This window comes from Nansenia antarctica, assembly GCF_963989245.1.
Source record: "Nansenia antarctica genome assembly, chromosome: 5".
Lineage (NCBI taxonomy): Eukaryota > Metazoa > Chordata > Actinopteri > Argentiniformes > Microstomatidae > Nansenia > Nansenia antarctica.
In genome coordinates, this window is record NC_137690.1 from 61,796,305 (window position 1) to 61,810,213 (window position 13,909).

Consider the following 13,909-nt stretch of genomic DNA (forward strand, 5'->3'; position numbering starts at 1 on the left):
TAGAAAGAATTATGTAGAAGAAATCAAAGGGATGGGGATAATTGCCCATCATGGATTTCACACACGCACACACTCTCACACTCACACTCACACCTACACGCACACACTTCCTCCTGACGGAAGCAAATCTTCTGAGCTCTAGCCTGCTCCGATATCCGCTTCCTCTAAAACTGCACCCCACTCTGCTAGGGGAGGAAACCAGGGAGGGAAATGAGGAAGGGAGTTGCATTTCACCTCATACCCAGTTCCACCTCATAACTCAGTTGTGTTTTTGTAGCAGACTAAGCAGCCTCACACAAACAAGGTCCTCTGACTGCAGGTCTATGGATGTTAGGACGATATAGACATAGTCCATTCAAATCAACATTTCATGGTGTGTGTACAGTCGACCATCTGTTGGTGTACCAGTTGGACGTTTTAGCTTACAGCTAAACCATGACAATTATGACAATATTATGTTTTCCATGTCAGCCATCTGTCAGTGTCGTACTATTGCTATGGTCAGGACCGGGAGATGCCAGCGCTGACGTGTATTCAATCAATACAGGAAAGGGCAACTCACTTCCACCCATATCGTATTAGAACATCATTATGCAAGAAAGGCATGGGGATAATTGCCCATCAGGGATTTCGCACGCACACGCGAGCACACACACACACACACCCACACACACCCACACACACACACACACACATTCTGCCAGACTCAAATCTTCTGAGCTCTAGCCTGCTCCAATATCCAAGGCTTGCCCTAAAACAGCACTCCACAAAATGAGAGAAGGGGAGAGAGAGAGAGAGAGAGAGAGAGAGAGAGAGAGAGAGAGAGAGAGAGAGAGAGAGAGAGAGAGAAAATAAGAGGGAATCAGGTGGAGAAAATATATAGTGCGAGGCAACGGGAGTTAGGAAGGCTTCCTTCCATGTGTTGCCTCAGAGTAATCTCTCTCATAAACAGATATCTCCCTGTGCAGATAGGGCTAGCTGACGGCTGATAAGCGGGGAGCCAGGAGCCGTGCCAGGCAGGCAGGATGGAAATCGATGGTCTAGTGGCAGAATTTCAATTCAATGCCCCCAATCTTCTTAAGTTTACCATCCCCTGGAAGGAAAATGGCTGTGAGCTCTGCGGAATGTCTTGAGGCGTCAACGCTGTGATGTCATCAGTTTGGATGTAATAAGACCGTTTGTGGCTGGGTCTCCTTATCAACAGCTCCTAATTGAAATAGTGCTGTTTTTACAGGCGTGATATAAAAAGCAGAGGTTAGGGAAAAGCTCTTTCTCTTTACCTGTGTCCTGTTGTGAGGTTATCATTATGTTGTGAGGAGCACTGTTTTGGATGACCAGTGGTCAGCTCTCTATCACTCTCTATATTAGGATGTAACATTTCTCTTTGAAGTATTCACCTTGTAGTAGTTGTATAAGTATAGAGGATTATTAAAGCCTTACTTGATTCATTCTATTACACCTTTCTTGCACTAACTCAATATTTCTTTGCACATAGTAATAATTACATTGGAGTCAGATGAGCAATATTAGATGGGTTAGGGTTAGATGTTTTGCTATTAACAAAATATAGCCCAAATTCTCTGTCTACAATGGTTGGCATACAGGCAAGCATCAGCACAGAGGGAGGGGAGGGAGAGTAGAGAGAGAATAAGAGGTGACAGAGTAGAGAGAGAAAGAGCCGGGGATGGCTAAATATATACAGTGGGGTGCAAAAATGTGGGCACCCCTGGTTTAAATGTCTGTTACAATTAATCTCCAAGTGATTGAAAGCAAGGGCCCTGTTCAAGGGCGCCATTCAAGGGCCCTGTGGAAACGTTTGGGAAACCTTTTGGATTATTCTTTGTTACCTTTTGAGAAGATGATTACTAAGGCCCAGACCAAGGAGATTTACTCGTTAGGGCTCAATGAGTCTGGTGAATATAATTCCAGAGAATTATGAATAATACATAATGTTGCGTCTGGTGTTAAAAACCATGGGTTCCTCTAAACAGTTGTCCAAGGATGTCAGAATCTCGATAGTTCACTTCCACCATCAAGGAGAAGGCTACAAAAAAACTCTTGCAATGTTTCAAACTACTCATTTCCACTGTCAGAAACATCATCAGAAAATGGAAAATAAATGGAACAATTGAAGTCAAGGCAAGATCTGAAAGACCAAGAACATTTTCAGATAGAATGGCCCGAGATCTGGTGAGAAATGCTCAGAAGAACCCACACATCACTGCAAAAGAGCTGCAAAAAAGAGTAGCAGACACCGGTCTAGTTGTTCACAGGACAACATTACAGCGTACATTAAACAACAAAGACCTACATGGCAGAGTTGCCAGAAAGAAGCCTTTCCTACGACCTCAACACAAAATGATGTGTCTGAAGTATACAAAAGAAACCCTTGAGAAACCAGAAACCTATTGGAACAATGTACTTTGGACTGACGAAACCAAAATTGAACTTTTTGGCCACAACCAAAGAAGGTATGTTTGGAGAAAAAAGGGTGAAGCATTTGTAGAGATGAACACCATGACAACTGTTAAGCATGGAGGTGGATCCATTGAGCTTTGGGGTTGTGTAGCAGCTGGGGGCACAGGCAATACATTCTAGATGCTAATGTTCGAAGGTCAGTCCAGAAATTGAAGTTGAAGAGAGGTTGGGTATTCCAGCAAGACAATGACCCGAAGCAAATCAACCATGAAGTACCTCCAGGAAATACAGATATTATTGGAAATCTGTGAAGAGATCTCAAACATGCCGTGCATGCAAGAAGGCCGAAGAATATTTCTGAGCTAGAGGTGTTCTGCCAGGAAGAATGGGGGAAAATTCCCAAAACAAGAATTGAAAGACTCTTAGCTGGCTACAGGAAGCATTTGCAAGCTGTTATAGTTGCCCAGGGAGGAGTTACAAAGTACTAGCTGACAGGGTTCCCAAACTTTTGCACAAGGGCTTTTTCCTTGTTTTATTATTTATTAAGTTTAATTATTAATTTAAAATTAATCTTGCTTTAAAATGTGATGAAATGTGTCATGTTTAACTTTGTACCATTTAGAGGTTAGGTTTGCTTCTTTTCACTTAGATATTAATTGTAAAAGGCATTTTGACTAGGGGTGCCCACATTTTTGCACCCCACTGTAGGCAATGATAAAGAGAATGACAATGAGATGAGAGAGAGAGGCACACACACACACACACACACACACACACACACACACACACACACACACACACACACTCCCCAACTGGATACAACTCAGCCTTTCCACAGCGCAGGGGACAGCCTATTATGAAATAATGTTAGGCCATTAAATAAGTCAGTGGCTTATCGATCCGCCAGCGCCACTGGCTTGCCTCTGCTACCGAGCAGCCTTACTGATCACACAGCAGGCGCTGCTAATTCAAATACCACTCTGCTGGTTTTAGCACACTAGAGGTGGATAGGGGAGGGGAGGGATAGAGAGGGGAAGGGAAAGTGGCCCTGGAAAAACTTTGTCATTAGGTGACAGGAACCCTCTCTGTCTGTAGAGTACAAACTGTCATTACAGGAGATGTGTTATGAAACTAATGGTTTTAAAGCCTATTGTACAGAGAGGTTTTAACCCATTAGAAAATGTCCATTTGGGCCAGAAAGGGGTTGGGGAGGAAAAAGGGGTGGTGTTCTATTGGACACGGGAAGCCTTCATAATTTGATTATATTGAAAACGTGGTAAGACAAAATGAGAACACTCCATTCAAACTCTTGTGAGCTCCAAACAACTATGGACGCCGGAAAAGGTTGGTGTCGGTCCTCTTCCAAGTGAACCGTGGGGTGGTTCGTTACCAGTAAGAACACAGACCAGATCACAAAACCCGACCAGTCATGCATGCATTAGCTGCTGCAATATTGATGATAATTTTTATCAGATTCTGTCTAATTGTGACCACTTGTTATTTGTTTATTGAACAGAAAAAAAAACTGACAATGTCTTAACGGTGGCCTGGGGTGGTCCAGTGATCTAGCACCATGGTCTACAGTGCACACATATTCCCATGTCGGCATGGGTTTGAATCCGGCCCATGCCCTGCTGACATGCCCTCTCTCCCTTCTTCTCCTTACTTTCTTGTCTGTCTTCACTATATCTGTCTAATAAAATGAAAAATATGAGCGGGACTGCCCCACTCTTAACGGAGAGAAACAGTACGTCATTTATGTGATTAGCCAACTTTGCTTTGATGCCGCTTCAAGCGAAGAGTATTCAATGTAAAGGCACATTATGAGCATATGGATTGCATGCAGTTGATCTCGTTTTTCATAGCCTTGGAGGCAGCCGGTGAAAAATCGGTTTTTGCCAAAGTCATGTGCAGAATCTCTGATCTAATAACAATCTGTTAGAAGAATCTTGGGACTCCAATTTGCTTCTGCTAAACAGTCGTAGCACTAAAACCATATGCAAAGACTGTTTTGGTCATTTGATATCACCACAAATCTGCTCCGACCAACACAAACATGGCATGGCACCAATATACAGTCATGTGAATAAGATAGTACATGAAAACCATTGTCTTTTTCAACATATTATATTATACTTATACATAACTAAACAAATAAAACTGAAACAATGTCTTATAAAAATGATTTGTAAAATGTAATTAATGTGAGGAAAATGTTATTAGAATAAAATTGAATCAAGAGCACCACATCAGGTGCAAATGATTAGCACATAGTTAGAGAGGACTTTGGAGGAGCAGGAGCCTGTCTTATTTAAACCTCAACATTAGTTTGGTTTGCTCTTGATTGTTGAAGTGAGTGGTATCACCATGGTGGGATTAAAAGAGCTCTCTTAGGCCTTCAGAAAGAAGGTTATAGATGCATATGAGATCTCCAAACAATTAGAAATCAGTCAGTCGGGGGCGCTTAGGTGGCGTAGCAGGTTAAGCGTCGACCAAATAACCGCAGGGTTCCCGGTTCGATTCCGGCCGCGGACATATCCTGCATGTCATCCCATCTCTCTCTCTCACCCATCCTTTCTGTCAAAATCTCTACTGTATCTGTCAATAAAAAGAAAATATGAGTGGGACTGTCTCCACACTCAGATTTTTTTTTTTACTTAAAAAATAAATAAATCAGTCAGTCAATCCCCATCAACTGTGAAGCATGGGGGTGGAAATGTTATGGTTTGGGGGGCTGCTTTGCTGCAGCACGGCCTGGCCAGCTCAGCTTCATAGAATCCACTATGAATTATTTATTGTATCAGACGGTGCTTGAGGAAAATGTGAGACCATCTGTCCCCTAAGCTGAAGCGGATGTGGACCATGCAACATGACAATGACCAGAAACATTCCAGTAAATCCACCAAGGAATGGCTCAAAAGAAAGAAATGAACAGCTGTGGACGTAAATGCCCAGAACTTAATCCTATTGAGATGTGCTGTGGGTGATTTGAAACGGGCTGTGCATGCGAGACATCCCCTCAAACATCACACAGCTGAAAGAATTCTGCATGGAGGAGTGGGGGAAAACGTTCTCCCAGTCGATGTCAGAGACTGGTAGACAGTTATCGGAAATATCTAATTGAGGTTATTTCAGCCAAAGGGGGGGGGGGGCGATACCAGCTATTAGGGCATAGGGTGTCAGAACTTCCTCCTCAATAGGAATTAGCATCTTTGTTTATTTTGTGTTAAATAAATGATAACAGAGCTACATTTTCATTCTTTTTGGTTAAATTACATCACCTTTATCTATAGATATTGTTTGAAAGAAGATACAATATTGATATGTCAATTTTCTTAAAAAAGAATAAAAAATGTCATGTGGTGTCCATGTTTTTCACATGACTGTAGCTGGGGCAGTAAATGGGAGCGTCGGTGGACTTGTCAAGTGGAATTGGCAAATTCAACACCAATGACAGCAGTTGTCACCTGTCAAGGATAATCCGTCAAACCACCAGTACATACTCTATAAATATGTGGGAGTAGGCCGAGCGCATATTCTTGCATTGCTACAGTCTGAAAGATATATTCCCTGAAACATTGAACATTTCATGTCATATTCAATTATCACTCATTGTCAGAGAGCTGCCTTCCGTCTCTACGCTAAGTGAACTTGACTTTAAATAGACAACGTAGCGGCCATGTTAATTAAAACCCTAAACGTGAAAACATGTCACTTCTGAATGTCAACTCCATCCTGTCATTAAAACCTATTAAGAGGGAACTAAGGCGTCTGTGTAGACAAGACACAAGAAGCTTTATACCTTATGCAGCTGTAGTGTTTGAAGGTGCTGGCAGCCTTCTGACATTCCAGACATAACTGGATGGCACCTGGGTAGTCCTCCTCCTGCAGGAGAGACAAGCCAAGCATTGGAGTGGTAGAGAACAGACAACACAAACTGTAAAACAGTTTTTCCAACGTGGTGGGTCAGTCCATTTCATCATGTGCATCACAAGACACTTCAAAGGCTTAGTGAATGTGACTGTGTTGCTCACCTTACAATCTAACCCCCTCACATCTGAGCATGCTACAGTGTGCTCTAAAAAAAGACTTGTCTGTCATAAATAGTAGGATTCATGATGATCTGGATTTAATCAGTCTCTGGCTCTTCATCTGAACTTTGTTGGGTGACCTTTAGAGCACCAGTGGGTGGGTGGGTGGTTGGTGTTGTGGGTGTGTGTCTCTGTGTGTGTGTCTCTGTGTGTGTCTGTGTGTGTGTGTGTGTGTGTGTGTGTGTGTGTGTGTGTGTGTGTTTAACTCTTACCTCCAGCATCTCACTGAGTCTCACATCTGTCCTTTGCTGTGAAATGAACGGAACGACGGAAATAGTTATTAAATAAATAGCCAGCACTACCAACAGCAAAATAAGATACTACTATAAGAATATGACTTTCTGCAAAAGTGGACATAACACAAATATACAGTACATTCCATCAAAAGGTGAGTCCTCTTATATACTTATATAAGTAACTGTGTTCCATGAGTAACAGAGATGAATCAAAATGTGTGCAGAACAGGAGCGTGTATTTGGTGATTTGGCTGTTACCAGGGTCTTTATGGTCCTCAGTGACTTCAGCAGTTCTGTCAGCAACTGTCTCCTCCTTTGATTGGCTAGGAGCCCCAGGCTGGCCTCAGTGAAGCCCTCTTTCGCAAAACTCAGCTGCCTGGATCCAGGAAATGACAACATGACATGTTCACCACCCTAGCACAATTTCACCATCAATACAACACGCTCAATAACACTGAAGGCAAAATCAATGTCAAGGTAGGAAGGAAGCAGTGAATTCATGTCATGTATACTTGATGATATACTTGATACTTGACATATTGATTGATTCCATCAGAATAATTGGAATGTTCAACAAAGCATTGTCTATGTAGGAGATCTAGCATTATGAAAGGTATGACCCATTTCGGTAGATATTTAGTCCTTAGTTAGTCTTGTTCCCAGACACTTCCGGCCAAATGCGTGAAAGGTCTGGTGGACCAACGCGTCAAACGCCCTTCATAGAAAATTCAGTTGAAAACGGACCGCCATTGGCTTTATTTCGCCTCAATCATCTTCCACAGGACCCCCCCCCCCAGTGCTTTCACACCACACGTTTCTGATTCAGAGCTACGCCTCGCAGACGTGTGATTCACAGAAATCAAATAATAACAAATACTTTACTGTGTAAATTCACTCCCACTAAGGCCAGGTTTGAGTTGTTGTTATTCCTTATATGAATTATATGTGCTGCGCAATATCCTGAGGACGAAGCTAGGCACTTGTAGACAGGGAGAGGTGCTCACCTCCTGGCGTTGGTGCAGATCACAGCTGCCAGCTGTAGGTTGGTTTGTAATGACGTCACTCTCTCCAGCTCCTGTAAAAGAGATCGGTTAACCAAGACCAATCACAATCCACAGCAGAACCATGCTTCAGTTTCATCCCAGGGAAGACCCCAGGATTCATGTAAAACATGGTTAAACAAAAACCATAAACCATTAAACTGGTATACTCTATGACAACTGCTTAATAAAATCAAGTAATTAGCCTACGTTTCGGGCCAGGGCAAGTACCAGCAAGGATTCGACCATAACTTTTCATTTCAGGACTGCTGGTTGGAAATGATCTGCCAATGTCTGTGAGCTCTGTGACTAATGGGGTCACCCAGGGCTCACACACTCAATACACCGTATTGTTCCCCCGATACACACCACTGTGACCCACGGGAAACTAGACACCTCATTATCCATTATCTGTGCTCACTACCACAGTGCCAAAGGTTCTGTCGATGGGCCACAAACAATTTTGAGAGAAAGATAATTTTATAACTGAATTAATGAATGTTTTTTCTTAGAAATGGTTGAACGCAGCTGCAGCCTCCCAAAACATGCCAAAGCTTGAATCTGTGAGGTAATTGCACTTATATTTTTTGTCTTATTTTGAAAGAGCCAGCTGTCACAGCCGAAGGGAATGCCTGACCATATCTTCGGACGCACGTCCACTGACCTGAATACAGTACCAGTATTCAAAAAAACATCCTAACACTGTCACCTTAAAGACAACTGTTTGATGACTGAGTACAAGGTGGAAAATAAATTCAGTGGTAGATAAAAACATGATTGATTGCTCCACCTGTACTGATAACCCCAGAGAATTTAAGAACGATCCCAAAGCACTACTCACAAACAACCCATTGTTGAAGTAGCGTTGCCAATCCTGGTATCTTGCCCATCTGTTTCACTGTGTAACATGGACACAGACTGCCATGTTTAGACTCTCTTCAGGTCAGGCTGTTGGTTCACTAATGAATGACCCGTTTACTCTGTGTTTACCTGGCTCAGTAACATAAACATATTATATGTACCCTACATGAGTAAGTCATAGACTTAGAGGTACTCTATGTCAAGTCTCCAACATCACAACCTGTGTCTCCAACAGATTAGATATGGGTTATTCCATATCAAATCAACAGAACAAAAGAGGATTCTGACACCCCTCCCCCACATCTCAGATTGTTCTAAAATGGTTTCTGTAGTTAGAAACAGATACTGTAAGATAAGTATTCTACATCATTATTTTGACTAATACCTTTGGACAGAGCAGGCTCCAGATTAATCAGAAATAAATTACATATGTATGAAGAAACAAATCTCCAAGTCACAGTTTCATATAAGCTATAGAGAACTGATTATGCCCTACTGGCCAATACAATCTTCCTAAGGCAGGGTTTGGAGAGTTTATTGATGTCTTTTCAACATCCTTTTGGATTCCTCAAGTCTTAATCATTTTCAGGTCCAAATCTGATTTGGAGTTTGAGTTCGAATGAATATTATATGAATGCCACAGAATGAAAATGGCCAATTTGGGTAAAATCAATTAGCTTGTTTCTCAGGGACGAAACCTCTACTGACGCAGTACGAGTAGTGACTCATTATGACGTCATCTGTTTCTAACTGCAAAAACCATTTCAGCACAATCTGGATGGTGGGTGGCATGGCTTGTTGATTTAACATGGAATGATCCATACTGTATGTATTAGTGGTGCACCCGCTTGCTGTCGTGCCCTTGGGAGTGCCCTTGGGAGTGCCCTTGGGAGTGCCCTTGCCAGGAGTGGTCTAATGGGGACCCTGCTGAGTGGCCTTGTCCAACTGAGGGACAATGAGTCACTGAATTCAGAACAGGCCCAAATGAGTGACTCACTCTTTTGAACAGTCACAGACAGTTCCTATTCAATATTGTTCTAATTGGGGCGCTTAGGCGGCATAGTGGATTAAGCCCTGTCTCGGTTCGATTCCAGCCACGGACATATCCTGCATGTCATCCCTTCTCTCTCTCTCACCCATCCTTCCTGTCATAATCTCTACTGTGTCTGTCATTAAAAGGACAAATATGAGTGGGACTGACCCACTCATATTAACTTAAAAAATAAAATAAAATGAAAAAATTGAAAAAATAACTTAAAAAAAATAATATATATAGTGGGCCAGTTTCACAGACAAGGCTTAAGCCTAATCCTGGACTAAAAAGCATCTTCAATGGAGATTTTACATTGAAAGTGTGATTTAGTCCAGGACTAGGCTTAAGCCTTGTCTGTGAAAACGGCCCATATTGTTCTAATTCCTTAAGCTACGACTCTGGGTCTCACCTGTACCCAAAGGACAGCCAAGGTTGAGGCTGTTGTGGACGCATTTCCTTTTTTCAGGCTAGTCTGGTACCATGTGGGCTCTTATAGTACCGTAGTGTATATGTGGACTGGGGAACAAACCAGAGAGAATCCAACCTTCCACATGCTGACTGAGGAAATAGCCCTTGCCCGATAACCAAGCCCATCAAGTCCCATTCGGAAAATATTACCTGGGACACATGTTCTCTGTAAACACATGGTCTCTGTTCCTGAGTTTACATATATTTCAACCCATTAGAGCCTCAGTGTAGAGACAGATGTATTTAGCCTCCTGAGCAGATTTGGTGTAACATCCTCACTATACTACTGACCTGCAGCCTAAGGCAATGATCCATGAGACGTAGTGGAAAATGGGCTACATTCACTACCTGTCACACTGTCACTGTCTCTCACACACGCGCACACACGCACACGCACACACACAAATGTGTAGTGCTTAAACAGTGAGAGTGGAGGTCATTCAGGGAGATGTTTGGTCACAGGAGACAGCTTTCAACGTCTTCTGTATTCATGTATAGCCCTGCCACCCCCTGACCCCGGCATATTGACTATGCATAGGCTCCTGTTCCATTCAAATGATGCCATGTGTGGGAACTATCCTGGGACTGCTGCTCAGGAAAGTGGCGGGGGGAGGTGTGTATCTGCAGTGGGACGTGAGACAAAGAGGAGTTGTGTGCTACATGAATACTTTCTTACACACACACACACACACACACACACACACGTTGCATTCTACACAGTGTGTACACACACCTGCGCATTACAGTAAATGTCCAATTGCTCTCCATTTCCAATCCACCGAGGAGAAGCGACAGAGACCCAATTTAATTGATGGCAAGGGGCTGCTCCAATTCACCAACACATTACTATGGTGCCAACAGGGGAGACAAAGAACTAATGAGAACTTTCAATGCCGGGTGCAAGTGTTTTGCTCAAGAAAAAATAATTAAATACAAGTCCAAGTCCATCTTATTCCTCATTGTATGGCATTGTGTTACCTGACAATGTATCACCTGGCAATTCATTACAAAGCTGGCCTAGCTCCTGGTACCAATCGTCTTCTCACTGACAGTCTCTCAGTGCCGACTAGTCTGGCCACTCAATTACAGACCTTGTGGTTTAACTCTCCCGATAAGCATCGTGCCAGGAAAGGGCAGGCACACAGCCCCCGCTTTAAATCACCCACCCAGGTCCATGAATCTATCCCTCACACAGCGTCAGGGCTGGGACTGAGAGAGAGGAGAGGACAGCCAAGGTAGGAACACAGGCTTTACTGACCACCTAGCAATCTCACAATGACACATCCATCCATATCAGGTAAGCCTGTGACCTCGGGAACCGACAGAGCACTTTCGACTCCAACGTCACCGTGTTGATCTGCGCTGACAGTGAGAGATGAAACACACACAACACACCACACACACCACACTAGGAAATGGGCTTGCAATGCCCGTCATCGGTAATGTGGCTCCACTGCAGGGGCACCAAGGTAGAAACCCAGCCTGACCACAACCCTGACCTTAGTGTATCTCTCCGCCTTTAAAGGCCTCATCACAACCCTGACCTTAGTGTATCCCTCTGCCTTTAAAAGCCTCACCACAACCCTGACCTTAGTGTATCCCTCCGCCAACCGAGCTGGTCCGAGTGTGTCTCTGCGGTGTCTCTCCGCGGGTGTGTGTGTGAGTGTGTCTCCATCTCTCCAGGCACCGTCACTGGGGTGTGTGTGAGAGGGAGAAACACGGTGGCTCGCGTGGGGAACAGTCTTTTGGCGCCATACGTTGTTGTGAATTAATATTGACGTGTAAAAGTCTAGGGCGCGAATATAAGACGATGCAACTTTTTCTGACTTTTTTCTGGGGGAAAAACCCCGTCTTATATTCGGGTCAATACGGTAAGTGGAATTTGATAATTTCCCACGGCACATCTGATGATCTCTGGTTGAAAAACACTGCCGTGAGTAACGTAAACCTTCAGAGCTGATGGATGGAAACCGGTATCACAAGTTTATATTCTGTATATATAAAAAAAAAAATTGCCATCCTTTTTTGGATTTTGAGCGCGCGTGCGCGTTCCATGCGCGTGCACGCGAAAAAAAAATCGTGCGCGACGGCTCTCCGCCACGAATGTAAAAATTCCTGGAGGAAACACTGATGCAGGCATTTAGTAGTTACTAAACCCCTAGTTGTTACTAGCTAGTTTCAAACTAGTTGTTTACTAATTTCGGTTGCACCACGCCAATCTTTTGCCAATCTTAGCTAGTAAATACTTAAGTTGTTACTAAGAAGACATTAGCCAATCAGCGAGCAAAGCAAAACCCTCCGTTTTTAAATCCTCAATTTTGGCCGCCATTGGCTAAAAGCTGTAATTTGGCTCTACAAGTGTTAATGTCATTTTATGAAGTTTTAATATGTTTTCAGGTGAGAAAGTAACCATATATATTCTCAAAATGTATCCAGTTTATAAAAATAACCCGTTTATATATCTGATCTGACGTTTTTTTCCCCACTTCTGTGGGAAACTTCGCTAGCAACATTATGTTAGGCTGGTTTCCCCTGCTTCGGCAGGCTACTTTATCTCCGCTGAGGTAACGACGGTAAGCTACAAGTTAGTTATAACTTACACCACCCTAGGGGTATGTATAAATATTTTGTAGTTACTAAGCTCTACGTCATAACTAGAGTGCTTGGTGCAACCCATTCAAGTTTAGTAGTGACTAAATCTTGATTTAGTAAATACTTACGCTATAACTAGGGTTAGTTTGTACTTAGTAAGAAGTGGTGCAACCGACCCCTGACCACAACCCTGACCTTAGTGTATCCCTCCGCCTTTAAAGGCCTGACCACAACCCTGACCTTAGTGTATCCCTCTGCCTTTAAAGGCCTGACCACAACCCTGACCTTAGTGTATCCCTCTGCCTTTAAAAGCCTCACCACAACCCTGACCTTAGTGTATCCCTCCGCCCAGGCCTGACCACAACCCTGACCTTAGTGTATCCCTCTGCCTTTAAAAGCCTCACCACAACCCTGACCTTAGTGTATCCCTCCGCCTTTAAAAGCCTCACCACAACCCTGACCTTAGTGTATCCCTCTGCCTTTAAAAGCCTCACCACAACCCTGACCTTAGTGTATCCCTCTGCCTTTAAAGGCCTGACCACAACCCTGACCTTAGTGTATCCCTCCGCCCAGGCCTGACCACAACCCTGACCTTAGTGTATCCCTCCGCCTTTAAAAGCCTCACCACAACCCTGACCTTAGTGTATCCCTCCGCCTTTAAAAGCCTCACCACAACCCTGACCTTAGTGTATCCCTCCGCCTTTAAAAGGCCTGGACTGGGTTGCACCAATTTGGCGTAAGTCATTACTAAATGCAGGCATTTAGTAGTTACTAAACCCCTAGTTGTTACTAGCTAGTTTCAAACTAGTTGTTTACTAATTTCGGTTGCACCACGCCAATCTTTTGCCAATCTTAGCTAGTAAATACTTAAGTTGTTACTAAGAAGACATTAGCCAATCAGCGAGCAAAGCAAAACCCTCCGTTTGTAAATCCTCAATTTTGGCCGCCATTGGCTAAAAGCTGTAATTTGGCTCTACAAGTGTTAAAGTTTTAATATGTTTTCAGGCGAGAAAGTAACCATATATATTCTCAAAATGTGTCCAGTTTATCAAAATAACCCGTTTATATATCTGATCTGACGTTTTTTTCCCCACTTCTGTGGGAAACTTCGCTAGCAACATTATGTTGCTAAGATAGGCTGGTTTCCCCTGCTTCGGCAGGCTACTTTAT

The 13,909-nt window shown here is 43.3% G+C and overlaps 1 protein-coding gene across 3 annotated transcripts in view; it reads right to left on the reverse strand.

Annotated features, from left to right (window-relative positions):
• The window catches only part of vps50 (VPS50 subunit of EARP/GARPII complex), a gene marked incomplete at its 5' end in the record, with an annotated part of 122,231 nt that overhangs the window by 75,554 nt on the left and 32,768 nt on the right, over window positions 1-13,909 (reverse strand). For all 3 annotated transcript variants that reach the window (XM_080530783.1, XM_080530782.1, XM_080530781.1), the window contains 4 exons: window positions 6,221-6,303; window positions 6,722-6,757; window positions 7,004-7,121; window positions 7,750-7,820. In XM_080530783.1, coding sequence (XP_080386909.1) covers window positions 6,221-6,303; window positions 6,722-6,757; window positions 7,004-7,121; window positions 7,750-7,820 — 308 coding nt within the window. The remainder of the gene's footprint in view (window positions 1-6,220; window positions 6,304-6,721; window positions 6,758-7,003; window positions 7,122-7,749; window positions 7,821-13,909) is intronic.